The sequence below is a fragment of the Vanessa atalanta genome, chromosome 30, assembly GCF_905147765.1.
Source record: "Vanessa atalanta chromosome 30, ilVanAtal1.2, whole genome shotgun sequence".
Classification (NCBI taxonomy): Eukaryota; Metazoa; Arthropoda; class Insecta; order Lepidoptera; family Nymphalidae; genus Vanessa; species Vanessa atalanta.
Window position 1 is genome coordinate 3,974,470 of NC_061900.1, and position 27,405 is coordinate 4,001,874.

Consider the following 27,405-nt stretch of genomic DNA (forward strand, 5'->3'; position numbering starts at 1 on the left):
TATGATGATTTTTTATAATTCAAGCTTCTAAAACAAAATATACCTAATTATGTATCAACATGACAAATGAAATGACATGATTGTTCGTCGGGTTTGTTTTCAGTAGTCATAAAATGTAGTCAATCTTGCTTCATTTCAAATTTCATTGAATTTGGATTGCTTTGGTCGAAAGAGCAACATACAGTCAGATAGACACACAGTTACTTTCACATTTATAATGTAAGTATATATAATAACAACAATGAGATTCGTCATTTTATTTCATGATCTGTGACGGTTACTTGAGTTACTTAAAAGAGAGAGAACCGATAATACTCTTGTAATAGTTTTTGACGTTATCTTGATTTTTGAGCAATAATAATTACAGACGGACATGACAAACTCTTTTGTTAATAACTTATTCTTGAGGATGCTTATGATACATTGTGATTTTCAATTGATTTTCAATCACCAATCTAACGGATTTTGCAAGGCATCCTTCAAAGACACGCTTTGTTCGCTGTAAAACTGTGAAAACCAAGATCGGAACGTACGAATGGTTTTGTCGTTTTTCACGTAGGCAGGCGAACTGACATATCTCTTGTTGTTCCATATAGCAACGTCTCGTGCAAACTGTAAAATGTAAATATATGATAAATTATGAAATGACATTGACGTTAGTGATTTTGCTTTTGTTTATTTTGGCTCATTAACATAAAACGACTTGTGGTGAGTCAAAATTTTACAGTGGAGATCATATTTGATAATAGTGCTTAGAATTAACTGTGACTGTCATTTGTACGGATGTACGTGTTTGTATAATATTACGAACCGATGGCAGTTGATGATTCAAAAGCTTCTAAGTTCAAATGAAAATATTTTGTTTTGATTAATTGTAGCGCTTTATAAGATACTGGATGAAAACTCTGCTACGCTCGGGTTAAATAAATAATATTATACAAGTATGGTTTATTATTTATTAATAATTTACTGTGGATAAGTTTCCATCGAGTCTACAGGCTACACCGGTTTGAAGGGTGAGTGAGCTAGTGTAACTACAGGCGCAAGGGACATAACATCATAGTTTCCAACGTTGGTGGCGCATTGGCGATGTATACAAGATTAATATTGTACAGCGCCATTGTCTATGGGTGCTGGTGGCCCATTTACCCGACTCCCTACCCATTTTATAAAAAATAATACTTACTTGATAAGCTTCCATGAGCACAAGAGCTGCGCCGAGGATAGCATTATAACGGGGCGTGTAAACTCTATGGACGACTTTTTGTACCAATGGCGCTATCGGCGTCACAGATTGTATAATCGTCATTGGACCGAGTGGCGAATGGAAGCGTAGTCTCACGTGCGCAGGACCTATCTGAGGATTTTTTAATGATATACTTTCACAAAGGGAATTATTGGATACTGCCCGTTTTAAAATAAACGAATCGTTATATTCCTGATCCCGTAAGACGGAACAGTTTTTGGTAGAGATTTAATACGACACTTTCTGATACTTCTGTTTCTATGATGAATTTAAAGTTTGTTCTTTTAGAAAAGCTATTATTATTATTGATATCATAGTAAATGTTAGGCCATATTACCTGATGTACTGTAACATTGATGGGGAACACGTCGAACTTCATTATAATGTACTGGTGAGCAATTTTAATCTGGGCCAAGTGATCTATTTCGCCCTTAGACCACTCCGCACTCCAATTATGGCAACCTGGGAAATGTTTATTGCCATAAAAACAAACGCACAAGAACAACGCTTTTTTATTTATCCTTTGGGATTCTATAAATATTTTAAATGATACCTGACTGACTTAGACTGCCCGTGGCAGGATGAGAAACTGATATTATTAGAGTTAAGAAAACAAATTCCTCATTTTGATCATTCATGTTCATTCATTCATTAACAGCCTGTAAATTTCCCACTGTTGGGTTAAGGCCTCCTTGGCCTTTTGAGGAGAAGGTTTGGAGCATATTCCACTACGCTGCTCCGAATCCTTGAATTTAGACACATGCAGGTTTCCTCAAGATGTTTTCCTTCACCGTCGAGCACGAGATGAATTATAAACATAAATTAAGCACATGAAAATTCAGTGGCGCTTGCCTGGGCTTGAACCCGCAATTATCGGATAAGATGCAGGAGTTCTAACCACTGGGACATCTCGGCTCTTTTTGCATCTGTATCTAATTAGAATCTTAATGTCGTGTCTTTAGGATGTTTACGAGTCCGAAGTGGTTTACATACTTAGTGGTGAATGGTGATTACAATTAATAGCTGTTAATGACCTACAGCTAAGCTGAGACCACCTACTCTTCAGAAGGTTTGGAGCTTATTCGTTCATAATGCTCCGCGCGGAGACACGCAAGTCTTATCATAATGCTATATTTTACCGCAGATCACGATATGGTTTGAAAACCAAACTGAGCACATAAAATCTTGGTGGAATAATTTTTCTTTTCTTTTTTTTCTTAATGATGTAGTGCTGTTGGCCCTGCTGGCCTTTACAGCAACACCGGACCTAGGGGTGAGTACTGGACTCAGCCTTGAAATTTGAGCCCTTTCGAGCTCGAGAGTGATGTTCGTCCTGAGGGTGTCTCCTATGAGATCGCACCTCGGTTCAGAACGTAGTCGGTGGGGAGAACGAAGTCGGAGGGGATCTTGGCGGAATAAGTGTAACGGGGTGCTGTTATATTAGTAAATAAAAATCTAGCCAGCGCCATTAAGAAAACACAAAAAAATAATGAGCGCTATCTATTGACATTTATTACAAACATGACCCCTAACTCTGTCGTTCATCTGTGATCATATTTATTCAATATTTGATGTCTCAATAATTAAATTTATGAATACATTTCTATGACTTACCAATAATGTAATTTAAAAATGGGTATTTGTATCCGACGTCAGTTAGCAACGAGACATTGTGTACGGCGTTCAAATGTGCCACGTCAGCGCCATTTTCTGGTATTTCCTTGAATTAAAATATATACAAATGTGGAAAACAATCTAATAGAGTTTAAGTTAAAGTAATTTTGATATTTATTTGTTTTTAAAGTAAACGATAATATGAGTAAAAGGCAAGAACATAATATAAGCCAAAATAATTTAATCATTTTTAATTACGATGTAAGTTATGTCTCAATATAAATCTCCGTAACACAAAAGTGAGTCTAATTATAACATATTATAAGCATGTTAATCTTAATATATAATCAACAAGAAAACTTTGAACTGAATCAACACAAAACGATATACTCGTATACTTTTTATAATTAAGGGGAAACCACAACTTACGAATATTCATAAAATTTTAAATATTTTAATGATTTACTTAGTATTTAAATATTATTACATTATATAATAAGTATTAGCAGCTTTGAAAGTTATTTGTGAAACTTTAAAAGCACACTATGATCGCTCGCATTTCCGCAAAAATAGATCGACTTTTTGTATAAATAGACGAAAAATTGAATATACTTCAAAGATCAAACTTCTTACTTGAATATGAGCATTAACAAGAAATTCATTCCTGCCCCTATAGCCCCAGTTCTTCGTCTCGTCAGACTCCTCGACGGTCCAGAGCGGAGGACGACCCTCAGCATCGTACCACACCCAGACTGTTCCGTCAATCTCCATTGACGGATACGTCTTTATTGATATGCCTTTGGGAACTAGAATTACACAAACATAAGGATTAAGAAGATATATGTAATGCACCAGTATTTATGAGCCAAAATAGCCTTGTATAGCTAAGCTATCGTGGCTCAAGAGAGTCTTAGCTGAAGGTTTGAGCTCACCGACCACTAAGTTTTCATGTTATAACTTGGATATATAATCTTATACGACGGTGAATGAAGGTGAAGCTTTCCTACAATGTTTTCTTGTCTGTGATGTACTAAGCAGAGTGTTGGAACAAAATCCAAGGCTTTTCTTAAGAGTAAATGTGGAAGCTTTAGCCCAGAAGTTGGACCTACTAACTATGAAGCATGTTATTAAATATGTATCTCAATCTGCACGATATGATCTAATTATTACTGTTTACTCATTGGTGGAATGGTGATCACCTTTACTATTCTTTATTAAAAATTACAAATTAGTCATATTTTAAATCTTTATATAGCTTTGTCTCTCGAAAGCTCACCTGTCTCCGTATGAGGTATACTGACACACTGCCCATCCTCTCCGAACTTCCACTGGTGGAAGGGACACTCGATGCAATTACCGCAAACATTACCACCAATCGCTAGATTTGCTCCCAAGTGTGGACAGTAAGCGTCCACTACCCGCGCCGTTTCATCTTCACCTCGGTAGACGCAAAGATTAAGTCCTGTGTAAGAATTTAAGAGTATTTACAAGGCAGATTTTCATGTATAACGTAAAATTTTAATAAAAAAATAATAGTAAAATTCTTAATTTACTATATATCTCTTTGGAATCATCATCTTACAGGAAAAAATGGTATATTAAGCGACCGATAAATAGAAATGAACCACCAATTAACAATTACATGAATCAACAAGGAATTTTGATGTCACAATTTTTTCAAATAAAGATACAAAAAAAAACTATTTCTTTTTAGTTTCTGATAGGGTTTTGTGCAAACCAAATTGGGTAGGCACCACCAATTCATCAGATATTCTACCGCCAAACAGCAACACTTAGTATTGTTGTGTTCCGGTTTGAAAAGAGACTGATTTAATGTATCTACGCGAAAACCAAGATGTTATATCAAAAGTGATATAACATCTTGGTTCATAAGCTTGATGGCGCATTGGCAATGTAACAAATTTTCAGATGTAATTAATATTCATTACAGCGGCAATATCACATATATAGGTAAAGGCGATGTGAGCGGTAGTGCCCACTTACCATCAAGTAGCCAATTTGCCAGTCTACTCGTATAATAGTTTTGCCTTCACTTGTGAAACCTTTTTAACTTTTCATCGAAAGCTCGAAGGTTACGAAACTACAGGGAAATACAGCAAGTATATTCCTTACCTAATGCATCTATAGCCACAACACCACCGACTACCAAGTCTCTGCTCTCCACGAGAGCGAACCATCCATTTGGATAGGGAGGTGGCAATTTGCTCCCAAACCTCCTCGCTTTTTGAGCCCTTATTATGTGTAAGGATCTATCTTTTCCTTTTGGGATGTGATTGAACCCAACCTCTGATAATTCCTATAAAATATAATGTACAATGTTATTTTTATCTTGGCTCATAAATACCTTTTGGTTCATAATCTTTAACAATGTTTAACTAACAATTGGGTCAAATAATATATTTATTTTCGTTAACATTATAAATAATCAACCATTGCAATGCTTAAGTTAGCTTAGTCAGCTTAAAAATGACATAAATATAGATAACCTCTATACATAACGAGCTTTGTAAAGCTATATGTATTTGGGCTCAGACGTTTTTAAACTTGGTTCATTTTGTTTTGTTATGTTGTTATGGTGTTGTAAAACCTTACATAAAGTTTAAATACTCTTGGAAAATAAATTTTCACAAAATCGTTCAGTATTTTTTCACGCTTAGAGATTGTATTTCGCACTTTGAGTAATTATTATAAGCAAAACTTGACTCTACAGTTAAGATTGGCTCACGAAGAAACAACAGCCAACAAAATTTAAAAATGCTTAAATTATTAATTTTAAATAAAAACAAATTTTAAATAAATACACTTCTCGTTTATTTATAAATAATATGATAAAACTTGATTCGAATTTTTATCAAAATATATCAATAATTCTTACCTTTGCGTAAAACACGGGACTCCAATACGATTTGTACAGGATGTATATGAAGAGAAAAAAAATAAAAACAAAAACTGCAACTTTGAAATATTTGAAGACGAATTCAAAAATCGAACACAGAACAGCGTACGTTAAATGCGAAGAAAGGTAAAGTTCATTGACTTTCGTATTCTGACAGTTACTTTCGTTTTCGATCAAATCTTTCATCGCCATCTTGGAATGATTTCTTCAGCCCTTTACGTCATATCTGAAAAAAAAAAAATCTTCAATAATAGAATTGTTTTTAGCTCACGTTGGCGCTATTTACAAGTACCGTCATATCGTTGTCGTTGAAAAAGTATACAGTTATTATATAAGTAGGTACGATTCGTTTTACTGGCTTTAAATTAATTTAATTAATTGAATTTTCATAAATTCAAATCATTTGTAAAAAATACATCGGTAAAGAAGGCATATTATTCGATACAAGATATATAGATGATAAAAAAGCGTGGAGTTAACGCTTGTTGACTTCCAGGCAGGAGACATGACATACATATATAATTGTATTTAACTAACATGACTGTATTTTTAGATATTGAAGAAGAGTAACTACTGAGTTTCTTAGGGGTAGAATCTACATTCCGAACGGGTGGTAGCTTTACTTTAAATAGTTTGTTAAATGACTATTCAAAAGTGCTCGTAAAAGCCTACTTGAATAAAGTATATTTTGATTTGATTTGATTTTGTATATTTTATGTTAAAATACATCATAATATAGTAAAATAAATTTAACATATAATTGTACAAACGTTTCATATATCGATTAAAAAAATCCTTATTAAAGATCATTGTTAAGCTATTGTTACGAACGGGGGTCCTTTCGGTTGGGGTCTCTTTAGCTGGTATAACCCTTTTTAGAAAAATAAGTTAATTTTTTTTTAAATTCTAATTTGAATTACGCATTCCATCGTTCCGTCGACTGTTATATATGTTATATTTTCTGTTTCTCATCACTCGCCCGTCTGTCAAAAAGATCAATCTAACTTGAACAGGATATAATTGGGTCAAATGAAAGTAACTAAATAAGGGGTTTATATGGAAATTCGTCAATGACGTCAGTAGTATGAAAATCATTAAGGCTTATGTTAATAAGTTAAATACGGTTGTTACGGCGTTTTTTGAAAAAATCAACACCCAATAGGATTGAAGATGAATTTTATTTTTTAATGGACATTCGTCATTTCCGATCTTAGAAGGAAATCGATGTAATGATTCTGTTTACAAGTAAATGTTACCACGGTGACCAGGTTTTTAAGAATTCATCACCTAAGAGGGTGATGTTTAATGTGAAAGTTTTAATGAAAAATTGTCATTTACGATGTTACAAATACAGAAATCGATATAGGGATTCTGTTTATAAGGAAATCACATTTCACATGGTTTTTAAAAATTCATCACCTAAGAGGGTGAAATGTAGGATGAAGGTGTGAATGGTAATACGTTATTTCCGATGTTACAAATATGGAAAACATTATAAAGCTTATGTTAACAAGTATAACACTTTTCACACGGTTTTTGAAAATTCATCACCTAAGAGGGTGAAAATGAGAAGGAATTTTTGTATAGAAGTTAGTAATTTTTTAAATAGTCGAAATATAATGCTCGCAAGAGCCTACTACTAATTATATTTTGATTATACAAACTTAAGTCTTAAAAGAAATCCTACATATGTCATAATAACCGGTAAACAAATCCAACGCGATCAATAATGTTAAAAAACACAAAAAAAGACGCTCTCTTGACAAAGACCTCTCCCGACTCGAGTCTCGAACCCAAGAGCTCGTGATATATGTTCTTACCTAGTCATATTCCGCTTGCAATTACTGGCTCACTCACCCTTACCGGAACAGCACACAAGAAACATTTGTATTGAAAAAAAATCTAATTTAAATTTCACGTATAATTTTGTTTAGCGACGACAACCCGGCTTAGAATTGCTGAGTCAAAACTGAGCACTGTTTTTCGGTTTTCATGTAGTCGATTTTAGACTAAACATGAAAGCGTATAAAAAAATGGTACGTACTGAACCATCAAAAACAATTTAATACTTAAACTAAACTATATATATTAAATCAATTAACGCACTGTACTGCGTGTAATAGATTCATAGATCAAATTACAATTTGAACGTTATAAAATATTATAAAGGCGCGTCTACACGTGTGAAACATCCATCATTAAACATTTTTTCACTAACATATATAGGGCTTAACGTGAATCTCAAAATAAGTTACTATTTTTCGAATATTAGAGGAATGTCATTGGATTTTGATGGTGGAATTCAATGAGGCTTTGTGGAAGCCCTGGGTGGTACCATTCAGTATTGTTATGTTTCGGTTTGTAAATAGATAGTATAGCTGTAGGACGAGATGCAATGGTACCTAAGATTGGAAGAAGAGGCAATGGGATTGACGTACCTGTGGACGACAACAGTCCCAATTAAAAAAAGGTTGGAAGCGCATTGACGATGTAGCCCATAGTTAATATTTATTACAATATTAAGGAAAAGGGTAGTGGGGGCCATTTACCACAAGGTGGACAATAAACGTTAAAATACGAATATACTTAATTTAACTTCCGTGCGGAGTCATAGCGAAAAGTAGGCCTCAATAATATTACAATAAATACTTTCTTGTAGTTCTTTAATAAAATACATGTTTAAAAAGAGTATTTAAGTTAATAATTATTGCTTAGATAAGAGTCTGATAAAAAATCTTAAAAAACGCGTTGGAAGGCGTTTGCGCGAAAACGCGCACGTTTTTGCGCAGTGAAACGACACAATGTTTTTACATGAGCATATACGAGCGTGCTCGATCATAAATAAAACTGCAAGACTTAGGAAACATACAAGAAATTAAAAGGTACACAATACAAAAATAAAAATAATATATATTCTAAAACCAAATAAATGTACTAAGAATCAATGTCATTTGTCAAATTAAAATCATTTTCAATTGTTAAAATCTAAGAATAAAACGTTTCCAAAACGTTACATGTTAGTTACATTCGAATTCAATCGAAATATAAATTTCAAATATTTGAATTTCTAATCTAAACCGTAACGTTTAAATCAACCACTGAAAACGATTGCATTTGTCAATCTTTTTTTTTTATTTTTTATGAGTTCTGAATGTATTGCTTCAGCCCACAATCATTCCGCCATATTATGTCATCAATTTATTAATAAAATCGACCCTTAAATTATCAATCAGTATTAGATCAGTGATCAAGATAAAAATTTATTGCAACTTAATATTACGATCTTCGACAAACCTGATATTTCTTAAAAAAAAAAAAAAAAACGCAATGAATTAAAATTTCGAATACATTCTTTCCCGATTAGGTATCAGATAAACAATTTTATTAAATCAATTTTTTTTTTTTTTTAATGAATGAAAAAATATTCTTAATCTAACAGTTTTTATTTAATTATTACATTTTTAATATTAGCGACGCCACAATTCTTCGAATTCAACTCGAAATTCTAAGAACTGCAGAAATTGTAACATGATCGTGACACACATTTAATACTATAAATAGTAAAATTATTCGTCTAAAAGTCTGTTTATAAATTTTCGAAGCTTACCCAGAATTGTCTTTATAATTTAGAGATTTAACTTAAGAATGCTAGCAGCTCAGAATGGCAATTTCGATTTCGCGCCAAAAAGTTTCTAGAAGTTTCTAGAAACTTCACCACAGACTATGATGAGTTAAATTTCAGAATGTGGGATCAACTGTCTCAAAGTAAAAACACTTTAGTATTTTGTTAACACATTTTTAATCTGTCCTATGTCTGTCTTAAGCAACTTACGTCATTTTTTAGAGTTTCGTCAACGTTCGAGACGCCATTTTTGATATCAATGATTACTCAAGCTCTCGACCAATGACATCGCGTCAATTCGCTGTCAAATTATGTTTATTTGGCTTTTGTCCTCTTGTGGTTGGAATAGCGTTTGTATGTAAACAATTATGTGTTTTCTGATCAATTATTATTCTGCCAATGGAATATTATCTGAGGAAAACGTTCAAAATTATTCAATTATAAAATTCAAAAGAATCGTCAAAGAGCGTTTGTGTGCTAAAGGATATTACAACACTAATGACTTTTTAGTTGACTGCACTCCTTGGGAATGAAATGATCGGCTCCAGATTGTTTCAAATAACTAAAATATAATTATTATTGTACATGCAAAATGGAAAAAAAAAGAAAAAATATCCCGCGAGTTTCTTTCGCCGGTTCTTCTCAGGTCCGAGGTGTTAAATTCCGAACCGGTGGTAGATTTTTGACAATCAATAAGCAAGTGTAAACACTTCTATATTTAATAAAGATTTTTGACTTTGACTTTGAAAAATAAACATCGCGTCTATTATCGTCTATTTTCGACCAATGATATCGCGTCGCGATATCATTGGTCGAATTTTTGAATGATATATCTATGGTATCCATTATGAATTCGTGAGAAAATTGCGTTTTGCAAATCGGAATTGTTATTGAGACTTTGGTTGTAAATTTAGGTTAGGTTAGGTTAGCCATTCCTGTTGCTATGAGTAACAGCTGTAATTATTGTTGTTTCGGTTGCCATGGCAACCGCTTCTCTTGAATAAACTAACCAGGCTAACTGTCAGCCTCTTTCACTGGTGAAATGAGGTGTTATATTCAAGTGTCAGGTCGATTTACAAATAAGATTAAAAACGCATTACAGTGCAAACTCGATATAAAAAATCGGAAGGGAACAAGTAAGTATTCGTTATATTAAGTAATTCGTTAAACTGAGGTTTGTTTTGTTGAGGTTATGTTGGTCCAAAATTCGTTATAAAGAGGTTAAAAAACCAGTTTTTTTTTCATCTCACATTACGTACTTCTTATCTGCATCTTGTTACAATTTCTAGGAATCAATTACAACACATTTTCGTCAAATTCTTATATTTTCTATTTGAAAACAATTAGGTAGGTAACAAAAATTTTTGTTGGTGACTTTAAGGTTTTGGGTTGACAATTTTGAGTTTTTTAATTAATAGTTGAAAATTTGTTTTAAAGACGTTGCTCGCAAAAAATATTCGTAATGTAAAGTGAATTTGTTAAATCGAGGAATTCGGTATATTGAGGTACGTTATATTAAGGTTGCACTGTATATTTAAATATCATCTTGCTGTACTCACACCGTGTTCAACGCGCGCCATTTTATGTCTTATTTTCCCGCGCTTTCTAGATTTTAGATTTTTTTTTAGATCTTCCTCATGACACAGCCCGGCTATTGGTGAAACCGCATTAAAAACCGTTTGATAGTTTATGGTTTTATGGCGTAGGAGGCTGGAGTCTTTTTTGTTTTAAAGATTTATAAACCTGTTATTAATATTGATATAATATATTTAATAAATACATTTTTTGTCAATGCCATTAGACTCAGCCAGTAGATTTAGCCAGTCTAATCGATTTACATTATGTTTTCCCTCGTAAAATTAGAAAAAAAAAATGATTTTCACCAATTTATTGTAAAAGAGAGATTTTTAACAATTTTGATTTCATTTTAACCTTAGGTTTATAAAATTAAGCAAATAATTTAAAAAATATTCCGCGTACTGGTGTATTTGTTAATATTATGTTTAGTAAAGTTATATTAATCAATAAATATTACGTATCCATTGCCTATGATCAGTGGTCATCTCTTACCAGGTGATTTGTTCCTCCTAAAATATGACGTTCATATATCGTCTCGGCACTAGAAGTATGTCGCTGAAGTTGCGGGCGGTCACTAGTTGTATAAAATGTAACATAACACGGTCTTCCGTATCCTATATGCCTGACCTTGCTAGCTAAGAATAATTTGAGAACCACGTGCATGTATCCGTCATATATATCATAACATATTAGTATAGAATATCTTCGCTTGCACATATTTTGGTATCGGTGATATTTACCAAAGTTCTTATTTAAGAGGTGTTTCTCTGAGACTTGTTTGATAAATTTCAACAGGTCGATTAATGTACTTGTACTTGATATACAGGGTTGTTGGTAATTATGAGATAATAGGGGTGGCTATTTGCGATAATTTTAACCCCCATATGCATAATGCAAAACTGAACCATTTTTAAGGTAGCAGGTTTTTTAGCTTTTTTCAAAATAAGTCAAAAATGCAACATTAAAAATTTATTTAAAAAAAATGTATCAATTTTAATATTACGAAACGATGTTATTTTCTTGCCTTAAAAACAAAAAAAAAATCGTTATGAAACCTGTCCTGCGGATTATTTAAAAATAACATTACGGTTATCTTAGCTCTCCAAAAATGTGTAACAACTTGGAACTTATTTCAAAGCAACTGAAATAAAACGACCGGCAAGGGAGGTGGAAATTCGAAAGTCGATCTGTTTATTGACGAAAACCGCATTAAAATCCGTTGCGTGGCTTAAAAGATCCAAGCGTACAAAGCGTGAAGGGACTTTGTCTTATCCTATGCAGATACTCAAGTAGAATGTCGGTCTCTATCATTGAAACATTATTTGAATTCGATTAATTCTAGAGGTTACCTTTTACAAACAAACAAATTTTACCACTTTATAAGTTTATTATATATATATACACTAGTAGACTACATTATACGTTGAAATACATTGAGTATATGTATATTTGTCGCCCGCGGCATTGCTCGCATTTTGAGGTTCGGTCATGTTTAGCCAAAAACCGTCTCATAATGGTACAAATTTCGTGACGGATTTCGACAATTTACATTGAAACCAAAAAGAGCCGAGATGGCCTAGTGGTTAGAACGCGTGCATCTCAAGTCTTTAAATTTTCGGATAACGCTTGAATCTTTAGGAACTTTTGCATTAGCATTAGCAGCCCGTAAATGTCCCACTGCTGGGATAAAGGCCTCCTCTCCCTTTGAGGAGAAGGTTTGGAGCATATTCCACTACGCTGCTCCAATGCGGGTTGGCGGAATACACATGTGGCAGAATTTCGTTGAAATTAGACACATGCAGGTTTCCTAGCGATGTTTTCCTTCACCGCCGAGCACGAGATGAATTATAAACACAAATTAAGCACATGAAATTTCAGTGGTGCCTGCCTGGGTTTGAATCCGAAATCATCTATTAAGATGCACGCGTTCTAACCACTGGGCCATCTCGGCTCATAACTTTTGTATTATATGTATTTTATTAAAATATTTTTACAATTTTTAAAATCATTAAATTAAGAAAATAATATGTTCGTCATTGCAAAGTTATGTCGATCAGAAAAAAATACATCTGTCAAAAAGATCAAGCTAACTTGTACAGGGTATAACGTTTGTTTTATTACAAACTTTATTTACATAAAGTGTTGCCATTGGATGAAAAGAGGTCAGCCGTCGTTTTTATTAAAATAGTGGTCGCCCATTGGTCGAAATTCAACCGTAATTCATTGCTAATAAAATTTGGGATGCGTTGATTCGTTAGATAAGTAGGAAAAATGAGGCTCAACTGGACGATACGTCGTCTCTATATATTAATAGCGTAAGCCGATTTGACGCAGTAACAGCCTCTACATTTCCCACTGCTGGGCTAAGGCCTCCTATCCCTTTAAGGAGAAGGTTTGGAGCATCAAGATGGAGGTTTCCTAGGGATGTTTTCCTTCTCCGAGCACAAGATGAATTATAAACACGAATTAAGAACATGAAAATTCAGTGGTTCTTGCCTGGGTTTGAGCCCGCAATCATCGGTTAAGATGCACGCGTTCTAACCACTGGGTCATCTCGGCTCTCAAAGCACGACATTTAAACACAATTACCAATTCTCCTTATCTATACATATAATAAAATTGGAGTGTCTGTTTGTAATATTAAAATACCACGGTACATATACCAAAATAACATTTTTCACAATTTTTGTCTGTCTGTTTGTACTATTTAAGTTATATTGGAAACTTATTGACACTAATAAGTAAATTAACGCCTTTTGAATACTATAATAGTTCTATTTATAATTCAAAAATATATCTGTTGCTAAAAAATTACGCAATTTTCGGTAAAATATTTATCAAAGGTTAACATCCTCCGCTAAACAATAAAAAAGCGGCCAAGTGCGAGTCCGATTCGCCCATGAAGGGTTCCGTAGCACATAATATAAAAATTCTTGTAGTTCGTTGTAACTTTTGAATGAAAGGTAAATTGCTTGGGCTACCAGGGCTTTGTGTAAGCCCTTCTGGGTAGGTACCACCCACTCATCAGATATTCTACCGCCAAATAACAGTACACTGTATTGTTGTGTTCCGGTTAGAAGGGTGAGTGAGCTAGTAATCACAGGCACTAGGGATATAACATCTTAGTTCCCAAGGTTAGTGGCACATTGGTGATGTAAGGAATGGTTAATATTTCTTACAGCGCCTTTGTCTATGGGCGGTGGTGACCACTTACCATCAGGTGGCCCATACGCTCGTCCGCCAACCAATGCCATAAAAATATATTTGCGCTTTACGATTTATGACGTATTAAAAAAAACTACTAACTAGATCTCGTTCCAACCAATTTTGGGTGGAAGTTTGCATGGTAATGTACATCATCATTTTTTTTGTTTCATCATTCACTTATTTTAGACGTCACAGGGGGGACTGTCCGTCCCCCCTGTGACGTCTAAAATATCATTATATATAACATTTTATCACTTTAGAAGTGTCTCTCGCGCAAACTATTCAGTTTAGAAAAAAATGATACTAGAAACCTCAATATCATTTTTGAAGACCTATCCATAGAAACCCCAAAATTTATTGCTTTTTTTCTTCATTTTTGTGTGAAAATTTTAATGCGGTTCATAGAATACACCTACTTACCAAGTTATAACAGTATAGTTATTATAGTTTCGGAAAAAAGTGGCTGTGACATACGGACGGACAGACAGACAGACATGACCAATCTATAAAGGTTCCGTTTTTTGCCATTTGGCTATGTAACCCCAAAAGGTATCGTAATATATAATTGCGTTATATATAATTTGAATGCGTTAGATTAGTTTTTAAATACGTTATATTTAAAGTATGAGTACTATGTTTACCAAACGATCTTATTTATAACATTTGGTCAAAATTCATCCATTTTTTTAATCCTATATGTTACTAGCGACCCGCCCCGGCTTCGCACGGGTTCAATGCTGATACTAAATATACTACAGAATGTCTTACGACGTTCACCGTTTTTCAGTTAGACAATACAAACCGCTACGTCCCTGCGTTTTAAATCTGTAATATCTTCGAAAATATTCATTTAAATTACACGCTGTAAAGGGCCGTATTGATCTATATTAAATGTACAATGTATTTAAGGTACTTAATTGGATAAGGATTAATGCTATATTGCTTAAAATCGCTTCGAAAATAAGTCATTATTTCACGTAAAAAGTAAAGGATAAAAAATGCTTATTGTGGGCTATCCCTAAGATCACTTCAGAAACCTCAAAAATTATCAGTGTTTCTCTACTATATTGTGCATGTATTATACATATAAACCTTCCCCTTGAATCAATCCATCTATCTACCTAAGAGTATCCTGGCTCGCCCTCTAAGTTTACGGAAATAGTTACTGACCGGTTAGGGAGCTACGGCTGTATAAGATAAAAATGATAAACTTAAACAAAATTTAAAGTAAACTCCAATCCTAACTGAACTAATGGACATTTGACATTAAAGATTTAATTCCAAAGAGGTTCCATAATTTTGGCGCCAAACGTAGATGTGATTTTAGTGCCAAATGAAAATCGTTATTTCTAAAAAAAAAATCTTTTGAATAGACACACGAGTTGTTAATTAATTTAATTTTTAATATTAGAACGAAAGAAATAAACTTACCATTAAATCCACCCAAAAACGGAGACGCTTCAAGTTCGAAAGCAAAAGTGGAACTGAGCGTTGTTGCAATTGTAGCGTCGTTTTTAAAAGATTATTTCTTATAGATAATTCATGAATGTTATGTTAAAACAAGGATCGGACTATTTGTTTTTATATATGTCACGTTAATCAAAAACGCAATCAAAATGATCTCGTATATATCCTGATATATATTCGTCGTTAGAAAATTCTTGATAATGTTTCGTTTTCAATACTAGTTTCCCGCGAAACTTCGCGTTAATTCAAAAGCTTCTTCTAGAAGTTTCGAAGCCTATGAGAGGCTTTATTTTGATTTCGTTTAATTGTAAAATGCAAATCACGCATCTACATTCGGCGCCAAAACAATGAAACCTTATTTAAAGTATATTTTAACGTCAATTAGTATACATTTGCCAGTCAGTCAGTTAGCATTGAAGTTTGTCAAACACAAAATTGTTTACGTTTTTCATTTTTTCTTTGTACAACTAGGATTATTTTTTTGTGAAATTATAACAATTTAGTAAATTGCAATCGACGCTCTTGATGACGCTCAGATTTTCTAAACTTTTACGTGCAGCCATCGTCCCGTAATCACTGGGACAAAAATCGGATTACGCCATTAATATATAAGGACTTAAAGTTCTATATTTAACCAATAATAACTTTAATAAAAAAATAATCGTCCATTTAATTATTAAAAGAAAAGTTTAATTAGTAAATTTAAATTAACATATCGATTATCCGAACGCCGATTAACCAAACAAATTATCCGAATCGGTCCTAAGCGTAATATAAAAAATTAAAACCAAGTAATGTTTGTTTTGTTATGTTGTAACAAGTTGGAACTCACTGGAATCCAGATCAGGGGTGGACTAACAGGGGGCGGAAGGGGCGCGCTGGGCCTCCAGTCTTGGGGGGCCACCAATTCATCCCCGTTCCCCTGATCAAATCCTAAACAAGACTTTAAAAATGTGCTTAGTATCTACATAATTTCATCAAAATCAAAATACTACACTCTACAGCCATCTAGACTTTTTACACATAAATATATATCTTTACATAGTATAAAACAAAGTCGCTTTCTCTGTCCCTATGTCCCTTTGTATGCTTAAACTTTTAAAACTAAATTTATACATTTTTTTGCGCTTACATTGTAAACGCTGGCTGAGTAGGGTACTAGATAGATCAAAATAATGTACTACAGAATTGTACACCTCAAAAATGTCTACAAAAAAGTCCGCGATGGTATATAGGTCTATCTCTTAAAGATATAGAGAAATAACGGCTTATTTTCGAAGCGATTTTAAGCAACATAGCATTAATCCTTATCCAATTAGGTACCTTAAATAAATTGTGCATTCAATATAGAACAATATGACCCTTTACAGCGTGTAATTTAAATGAATATTTTCGAAGATATTACAGATTTAAAAATTTCGGAACGTAGCGTTTGCGGTGGTACCGGCCGGCCGGGGCAGCGGGAGCGTGCTACAGAGCCTGAGAAAGGACATAGGCTACTTTTTATTTGGAAAAAGGGTTGAAAAGGGGGATGAAAGGTTGTAAGTTGTTGAAAGTATTGTCATGTTTAGAATTTTTAGAACTAGAAGCATAAAACTTATATTTTAGGCTGTACACTTATAAACTAACATATCATGACACCCACTCAGCTGGGAATTTTGGATATTCTACCCCTAAATGGGTGAAATAGGGGTTGAACTTTCGTATGGGATTTTTTTAAGTTAGAAACATTAAACTTTATTTTTGGGATACTGATTAAAAAGGAGTTGATATTTATTTAAGTGTTCCTACATATTCTACCCCTACGGTGATACTAGGGGTGAAAGTTTGTATAGAAGTCCGTCATTTTTAAGATAGAAACATGAAACTTTATTTTTGGGAAACTGATCAAAAATGAGTAGATACGTATTTAAGCGTTTCTAGATAATCTACCATTAAGGGGTTGAAATAAGGGTTGAAAGTTTTTATGGGAGTCAGTCATTTTTTATGTAACAAACATGGAACTTTATTATTGGGCTACTGATTAAAAATGAGTAGATACGTATTTAAGCGTTTCTAGATAATCTACCATTAAGGGGGTGAAATAAGGGTTGAAAGTTTTTATGGGAGTCAGTCATTTTTTATGTAACAAACATGGAACTTTATTATTGGGCTACTGATTAAAAATGAGTAGATACGTATTTAAGCGTTTCTAGATAATCTACCATTAAGGGGGTGAAATAAGGGTTGAAAGTTTTTATGGGAGTCAGTCATTTTTTATGTAACAAACATGGAACTTTATTATTGGGCTACTGATTAAAAATGAGTAGATACGTATTTAAGCGTTTCTTGATATTTTAGGCCTAAAGGGATAGGTGTTAACATTTCGTATTCAGTTTAGCCTGGAAGTCTGTCATTTTGAAGTTAAAACTCTAAATTTTATTTTTGGGCCACCGATTAAAAATGAGTTGATTTGCATTTAAGCGTTTCTGGATATTCTACCCTAAGCACTGAAAACACTCCAATGTGGTATACAAAGAGGTATTTCATTAACGTAACATTTTAAGTTAATTTGTAAATATATTCATATTCTACGCGGGCAAAGCTGCGGGTTACATGTAGTATATAATAAACGTGAACGTGAGTGTATACACACAAATGTAAACTCAATAAAATGCTTGTGAAACTACCTTTTTTTTTAAAGCTGGCGGGGGGGCTCATTCCATCTTTGCTGCCCAGGGCCTCGGGTGGGTTTAGTCTTTCTCAGTCCGCCACTGGTCCAGATCTATTTCAACTGTTATGGTCGTAGAACTGTTTTTGTTAACTCAATAAAATTTATACTATGTGTGTTATAGTTTTTTTTACATCCGAATCGATCCCGGTCTTAACTAATTCGGATAATCGGCGGTCTACTGTACTATGTTATTAATTTAGAATAGGTAGACAGACTGACGCCTTATAGTCGTGATCACCATATAGGTAAAAATATCTTTTACTTACCAAATTTAACACGAATCTACGAAATAATATATTATTTGTTTGCCATTGAATGAGATGGCCCAGTGGTTAGAACGCGTGCATCTTAACCGATGATTTCGGGTTCAAACCCAGGCAGGCACCACTGAAATTTCATGTGCTTAATTTGTGTTTATAATTCATCTCGTGCTCGGCGGTGAAGGAAAACATCGTGAGGAAACCTGCATGTGTCTAATTTCAACGAAATTCAGCCACATGTGTATTCCGCCAACCCGCATTGGAGCAGCGTGGTGGAATATGCTCCAAACCTTCTCCTCAAGGGGAGAGGAGGCCTTTATCCTAGCAGTGGGACATTTACGGGCTGCTTATGTTATGTATGTATGTTATTGAATGTGATAAAATCAGTGATAATCATTGTATGTGTACGAGAAATAAGGATAAGCTAATAAAATTCCGCAGACATTTTTAACTTTGCCGTTTCATAGATTCAAGTCAATTGTAAAAAATACATCGGTAAAGCGGGCATATTATTCGATGCAAGATTATATTGATGATAAAAAAGCGTGGAGTTAATGCTCGTTGACTTCCAGGCAGGAGACATGACATACATATATAATTGTATTTAACTAACATGACTGTATTTTTAGATGTTAAAAAAGAGTAACTGCTGAGTTTCTTGTCGGTTCTTCTCGGTAGAATCTACATTCCGAACCGGTGGTAGCTTTACTTTAAATAGTTTGTTAAATGACGATTCAAAAGTGCTTGTAAAAGCCTACTTGGATAAAGTATATTTTGATTTTAAAGAGCCCAGTTAGCGCAGTGGTTAATAGGTCTGGTTCACAATCAAATAATCGTCTTGTTTCATGTATATTGGTAACAATTCATCTATAGGTTGCGACATAAAACGCCTTAAATACCTATCTTTACCGGATGAAATTTCGATTTCATGTCTATTTTAGGTGTTAGGGATAAAAAAAAAGCCGAAAAAAGTGAGCCGATTCGGCCCAGTGGTTAGATCGCGTGCATCTTAACCGATGATTTCGGGTTCAAACCCAGGCAAGCACCACTGAATTTTCATGTGCTTAATTTTTAAGTGTTAATTAATTAGAAATCAATACTGATAATATAATTGTGTATATTATATACTATAGCTGCGAAGTCTGCCCCCCAGGAAGGACATAATTAAGCTTCATTACTTGCTAAACGAGCGGAGCCACAGACATATATTTGTAACACACAAACATGAATTAAAAATAAACATTGTTAATAAAATAAGGTGTGAAGTTGTCTATTTCGAGCGACTTGACACTTAATCGGCGGCTTAGCGAGTAACTTCACTGTGAAGTTTTCAAAATTCGCGCATAAAAATAATCGCTTATAATTTTTTCGTAACGTCAAAACGCCACATAACTGTTTTGCTTCGACGGCGTAACCAGGGTGTCCACACGACGCGTAATTAATTACATAGCTCTTGTTTAACTTTACTTAGAAGTTCATTATTTATTTGTGTTATATGTTTTTTTTGTTATATATGATCGCCAGATATCACGTCCTTAAACATAGATAGTATTCAAACAGTCACGCTGTGTATCAATAGCGTAAGCCGATTTTTGTCCCCGTGATTATGGGATCATAGCTGTACATAAAAGATCTCTTAAGGTGTCATCATTCGAAGAGCTCCAGCCGTAAACGTGCAGAAAAATTAAACAGGATTCTTGATTGTGATTTATTAAATTGTTACGATTTAACAATTAATTATTTGTTTCAGAGAGCGGAAAAATGTTGCTGGTCGCGTAGGGAGCGGCGCTATGACGAACAGACGCCGTCAGTTTACAATGAATTTAAATTAAAAAAAGACCTTATAGTCATAGGTTTCGAAATTTAAAAAATCCGTTGAATAAACGAGAAGTTTCGCGTGCGATCCACTAGTCCATAAGTATTATAGATCAATCAAGCTCTCGACCAATGATATCGCGTCAATTTGCTGTCAAATTTTGTTTATTTTACTTTTGTCCTCTCGTGGGCGGAACAGGCTATACAAGCATAAATAATTAAATATATGTTACTTTATAATGAGCCGAGATGGCCCAGTGGTTAGAACGCGTGCATCTTAACCGATGATTTCGGGTTCAAACCCAGGCAGGCACCACTGAATTTTCATGTGCCTAATTCGTGTTTATAATTCATCTCGTGCTCGGCGGTGAAGGAAAGCATCTTGAGGAAACCTGTATGTGTCTAATTTCAACGAAATTCTGCCACATGTGTATTCCCCCAACCCGCATTGGGGCAGCGTGGTGGAATATGCTCCAAACCTTCTCCTCAAAGGGGGAGGAGGCCTTTAGCCCAGCAGTGGGAAAAATTAAAGGCTGCTAATGCTAATGCTAATTATAATGATAGTGATAGAGTCTTAGCGAACAAATTTATCGTTGCGTTTCATAAAAAAGCTCATCAATTATAAATTAAGAAACAGTTGTTGGAAATCGGTACAGCTATTCCTCCGTCGGTGCGTCATGGTAGCATGCGAAAGCGGTCCCACGATGCTTCCAGAAGCGTCTCTTCAGGTGGGTAATGCTGTTTTTTTTAGTGGTTCCGCTAAGCTAGGGCGCACACAGTTCTCAGCACTTCACGTGGGTGAAAAAATGTATCTTTAAGTTAATGGTAACAAATAAATTTAAATAATTCATATAAATTTATAGGTAGCATCAAATTGTGCATTCAATTGTCTTGATCGGGGAAGATTATATAATAAAATATAAACAAAAACGAAAATACGATAAATTATATTCAAAGATACGTCTTTGAATATCATTTCGACAAAAAAAAAAACAATGGAAAAAGACTCATTTGCACACATTGCATTCAACAGACTTAGAATAATTTACACAGTGCATAAAACCAGTATTAAAAACGAGAGAGACATTGATACTCTTTTGATTGGTTGCTTTCTCAATATAGGAACAGCTTTTGTCCCACTGCTGGGGTAAGAACTGAACCCGCTTGAAAGGAAGGTTTTCAGCTTTACAGCATGCTCGTCCAATCTGGTCTGGTGGATACATGTGGCAGAGTTTCATTGAAATTAGACACATGCAGAAATTACAAATTAAACAACGACCTCTGTGGTCGATTAGTGTGTACACCGGTTTTCATGGGTACGCCATTCCGAGGTCTCGGGTTCTATTCCCTCTACTGTAAGCCGCGTTAGAGAACTTCGAAAATTTCGTTCAACTAATTGACATACCTTTATAGATTATATAAAGAATTTAAATATGAGCAATAAAAAAATTAAACGACGATAATAAATAATAAATAAATATTGGACAACATCACATACATCACTCTGATCCTAATGTAAGTAGCTGAAGCACTTGTGTTATGGAAGATCAGAAGTAACGAGAACCACAAACACCCAGACCCAAGACAACATAGAAAACTAATGAACTTTTTCTACATCGACTCGGCCGAAAGTAAAATAACTAAACGCATCACCTATAAACTGATTTTTAGTCTGCGGTCACTGATGACATTGACAAAATATCAAAAAAATGTCACTTCGGCGGTTTCGCGAGCAACTATATCCTGTAATTGTCATGTCTAGTAATATTTTTAATCTATATTAAATGTTTAAGATAACTAACACATTTACCTGAATAACAATTGACAATTAATTAAAAAAAAAATGATTCTGCAATTAATTTATATTTTACTAATTTTAATTGACGAAAAACGGTATTATGAACGTTTCTAAGAAGCGATACATTTTATGTGAAGGCTTAGAATATTCTAGAACATTGTTTTGATGTCTTAAGCGTAGCGAGCGTTAATCGTGTGACCGTAGGCAGAGTTTATTTTACACCCAATTTTACATCCTCTAGGTATGAATTTAATTTTTTTTGGTGTCAAATTTTAAAATTGAATTAAAACCTTAAAATCAAAATAAATAGGCTGATCTACTGTCGCATTTATAATGTTATGTTATTTATGGATAAGCTATGTCATGTTTTTACAAATGGCCGACCATATTTGACTCAATTTAAACATCCAGATAAATATCGAGAGTTGGATCAAAATAATCTTCGTCTCGCTTCATTTTCGCCCGTATTTAAATTAAATGCATAATAAACTAACTGTCAAGACACGGTCCGTCTCGTATGTATAAATAATAAATTCTCAACATTTGACACTATTTTTTTCACCGTTACTAACGCAGACAGCCATTTTGAATACACGGTCGGATACGCGTACCGAAATATAATAATTATATTTAGGATATTTATTTATGTTCAGTTAATATTTAATCTGTAATGTTTATGTAACGGGTAGCCTTGATACCGTTCAATTTTTTTTTTATTTATTTCGAGTATGATATTTGAGTTAAATTGTTTGATAATTAGCCGAAATAGCTCTTTAGACGACCATGCATGACGTAGATTTTAGTCAAAGATTTGGATTAGATTAGATATAAAGGAGGACAAGCAACATTGTTTTTGAGGATCAACCCTCCGTGAAGCAGCGTGATGGAAAAAAAAATCCAAATTTAACTAGGAAAGACTTCTCGGATTTTGTTAAGTTTGAATAAATCTTTTTAAACTTTTAAATCGTCATGTTACCGTGTTCAGTTAAATGCAAAGCCACCACGAGTTCGGAAAGTAGATCCTACCCACAATACACTCAGTTGTTACTCGTTTCCCCGGTCAAAAAAAGTAAGTAGATCAACTTCAAAGTATAGTTTTAATGACATCGTATGTGCGCGCATGATAAAAAATACTCTCATAAATATACTAACTACCGCACCCTTGCTCGAAATTATTATTTGGAACACACTTTCTGACCGCACCCGTAAACAAACATGGCCGCCCGTTGAACTGTCGTGTCATTGAATTGCATGTATTTAATATCGAAACATCTCGACTCAAAGATCATATTTTTTTAATGATCCACAATTTATATCGGAGACAATTATTGTGATTTAGCTATTGAAGCTTGAAGAATGTTTTATACATAATTTGTTTTTTTTTTTTTTAGATGTATCCAATCCCAAAGTCGAACAAATCTCGCGGGCACAGCTTATGTTAATTTTATTCAGCAGCGAGTATCCGAACATGTGTGCATATGAATTAAGCCTCAATACAATATTTATGTTCGATCTGCGTCAACAGGACCAATTTGAATAATGTTTTATGTTTAACAATAGACTTTCTGGTTGTTGCGAAATGTATGACCGTGAATGTGTTTCGAGACTTGTTTTTGTTGGTGGTACCACAATTGGTCTAGAAGGTACCATTTGCATTATATTGTGAAGTAAATTATGGTTTCGTTTTGCTACAATATATGTTTTTTTGGAACGAAGTTCTTTTGCGCGGCTTACAGTGGCTGAAATGGTCACGTAAAGAGCGACCTTCCCTCTCTTTGTCTTGTTTACGGTTTTACATAAAATGATTTAAACTTTTAGGCGATTTTTGTAAGGGGAAGTTCTGAATATTCTGGTAATTGGGGGAGCTGGGGCTAGTAAAACTATAATTATAAAAAAAATTCAAAATCAAAATATACTTTATTCAAGTAGGCTTTTGCAAGCACTTTTGAATCGTCATTTAACAAACTATTTTAAGTAAAGCTACCACCGGTTCGGAATGTAGATTTTACCGAGAAGAACCGGTAAGAAGCTCAGTAGTTACTTTTTTTCAACATCTAAAAATACAGTCATGTTAGTTACATACAATTATATACGTATGTTATGTCTCCTGCCTGGAAGTCAACAAGCATTAATTCCACGCTTTTTTATCATCAATATAATCTTGTATCGAATAATATGCCTTCTTTACCGCCAAAGTTAAAAATGTCTGCGGAATTTTATTATAGAAACGGATACCTGGCCCCAAGAATGTTTATTGACTTTTCGGAGTCGGAAACTGGCGTTCTAAGCTTATCCTCACTTCTTGTGCACGTACAATGATTATCACTGATTTTATCAAAGTGACCAATGCTACTGTGAATATAAATATTATTGTTGTAAATATGTGACGCAACAATGAGTATTCCTACTTTCTCAATAACATCCCGAAGAGAGTCCAACATCTTCTGGCCACATCATGTCTATACTGGCTGGCGTTCTGTCTAGCTTAGAAACGAATGAACTGTCAGAAAACGTCGCGTAAGGAAAGCGTTGTGCGACCAAGTTATCTTTACCTCTCCTTATTTTTATCTCAGCCTTTTTCTATTTAATGTAATATTATTTAAACTTAATTCTTGTTATTGTTTTAATTATCTTCAAACGTCGTTAATTTGAGATGGCCCAGTGGTTAGAACGCATGCATCTTAACCGATGATTTCGGGTTCAAACCCAGGCAGGCACCACTGAATTTTCATGTGCTTAATTTGTGTTTATAATTCATCTCGTGCTCGGCGGTGAAGGAAAACATCGTGAGGAAACCTGCATGTGTCTAATTTCAACGAAATTTTGCCACATGTGTATTCCACCAACCCGCATTGGAGCAGCGTGGTATATTATGTTCCAAACCTTGTCCTCAAAGGGAGAGGAGGCCTTAGCCCAGCAGTGGGAAATTTACAGGCTGCTAATGTATTGTAATGTAAATGTATATTATAGTTTTTATCTCCTCTCTTTATCTATTTCTGCACTTACCTGGTTTACCTTCTAAGCTTCTATCACCAAAGCTTATCTGTGAGAGATCGCTGTAAGCGATAGGACCGCCTTTGCGGACTATTTATATAAAGTTTTGTATTTATATCATGTATTCCTGCGTTGTGCAATAAAGTATTTTAAATAAAAAAAAAATAAAAAATATATATCGGAGCGCGGTTACTTTGGTTGTTGATTTGGATAATTAATGAATCGAGTAGTTGGCAATAATGTTTGATGGCTGATTTACTTTTAAGAGCGGGTCACCCCGAATGGAGTTGTAAGTGTCATGGCAACGCGAGCCGTTTTGTTTGGACAGGCGACTCGAATGCGATGGCTGCTCGCGAACCCATTCGCTCTTAATCGAGATGAATCATTGTAATCCCTTGATATTTGAAGTGTACGATTATTGAATCAATTAATACAGTGATTAGACGATATTAAATACGTTTTATTTTGTGAATATCTCCATTGCACGCCATAGTCTTCCAAATGTCGGATCAATCCCCGAACCCAACTGTTCGGCATCCTGCTCCTCCGACATATATATCAGCAGTTCAGGGAAATACTGAATCGTATACCGTGATACGTCATGACTCTCTCGTATACCGAAACGTGTTCCCCGTCCGCTCTTTATTGTCCTGTATGTGGCGTAAACTATATACTTCGCTTCTATATGCGATCATAACATAGTCATAACAAGTAAAGTTAACATAGTTTTACTAAAGAAACTCTTCTAATCAACTCATTGAAGCAGCGTGGTGGAGTTAGCTCCTGAACCCCCCCCCCCCCCCCCTTATAAGGGAGGAAATTTACGATCAACAGGCTGTTATTTACTTACTTAAGTTTCAAGTAATACATTATTATCTTTACTGCATTTATGTATGTAATTTAATCTTTGAACGTGATTTTCGCCATCTTCAAATTGTTCGATGATCTTGTAAATTAATAAAAAAACTCTGTTGATACAAGTCCTGTACAAGTCATCCTGCTTCTAATTTTAATATTATTTTATGCATTTTTTTATTGGTCAGCCTCGTTGGTCTGATGCCTTGAGATATGGCCACAGATCCCAGTTTCGAAATCCAGGTTTTTCGATCGAAAAACTCTTTTACTTGGGCTTTGTGCAAGCCCTCCTGGGTAGCTACCACCCACTCATCAGATATTCTACCGCCAAACAGCGGTTTGAAGGGTGAGTCAGTCAGTGTAATTACAGGCACGAGGGACATAACATCTTAGTTCCCAAGGTTGGTGGCGCATTGGTAAAGAATAGTTAATATTTCTTAGTACGTTGTCTGGGCGGTGGTGACCACTTACCATCAGGTGGCCCATATGCTCGTCCGCCAACCTAACCGATAAAAAAACTAGTATCTTGAAGTTGGAAGTGAGCACACTCCCACGCCTACGAAAATACTTAAAGCATTTGGTCCTGCGCCTAAACTCTCATACCAAAACGTTTAGGAATGAAAACTATGACTTTGTACAAACCTCGCTCAAGTGCTTTAATAAGCATTAGCATTTATTAGCATTAGCAGCCCGTAAATGTCCCACTGCTGGGATAAAGGCCTCCTCTCCCTTTGAGGAGAAGGTTTGGAGCATATTCCACCCCGCTGCTCCAATGCGGGTTGGCGGAATACACATGTGGCTGAATTTCGTTGAAATTAGACACATGCAGGTTTCCTCACGATGTTTTCCTTCACCGCCGAGTACGAGATGAATTATAAACACGAATTAAGCACATGAAATTTCAGTGGTGCCTGCCTGGTTTTGAACCCGAAATCATCAGTTAAGATGCACTCGTTCTAACCACTGGGCCATCTCGGCTCATATGGCTTTAATAAGCATCAACTGTAAATCATCGAAGTCAGAGCTAAAAATGTTTTGTATATAAATGGGCTAAAAACCTCTCTTCCTATATTTAAGGGCTAATATAAACTACGTACTAAAGAAAACTTAAAACTTAGTATCTCATCTGTCACCGTCAAATTGTAAATACCGTTTTTCATTTTAATACCGTATTTCAATTTTAAATTTGAAATCGATTTGACGACCTCCGTGGTCGAGAGTGTACACCGGTTTTCATGGGTACGCCAATCCGAGGTCCCGGGTGTGATCCCCGGCCGAGTCGATGTAGAAAAAGTTCATTAGTTTTGTATGTTGTCTTG

At 34.6% G+C, this 27,405-nt stretch overlaps 1 protein-coding gene across 1 annotated transcript; it reads right to left on the reverse strand.

The window, feature by feature from the left end:
- Positions 1-447: 447 nt before the first annotated feature.
- LOC125075422 (cholesterol 7-desaturase nvd) lies at positions 448-5,969 on the reverse strand. The gene is made up of 8 exons (XM_047687161.1): positions 5,757-5,969; positions 4,994-5,177; positions 4,137-4,322; positions 3,494-3,666; positions 2,861-2,966; positions 1,584-1,708; positions 1,187-1,357; positions 448-612 (listed from the first exon to the last, which is right to left on the reverse strand). Exons 1-8 carry the CDS (start codon positions 5,967-5,969, stop codon positions 448-450), a joined length of 1,323 nt encoding a protein of 440 aa, XP_047543117.1.
- Between the last annotated feature and the right edge of the window lie 21,436 nt (positions 5,970-27,405).

Coding starts and splice junctions, on each gene's coding strand:
- LOC125075422 (XM_047687161.1), bottom strand. CDS start 5,969: ATGGCGATGAAAGATTTGATCGAAAACGAAAGTAACTGTCAGAATACG. Junction 5,178..5,756: donor GTCCCGTGTTTTACGCAAAG/GTAAGAATTATT, acceptor TATATTTTATAG/GAATTATCAGAGGTTGGGTT. Junction 3,667..4,136: donor TATACCTCATACGGAGACAG/GTGAGCTTTCGA, acceptor GTGTAATTCTAG/TTCCCAAAGGCATATCAATA.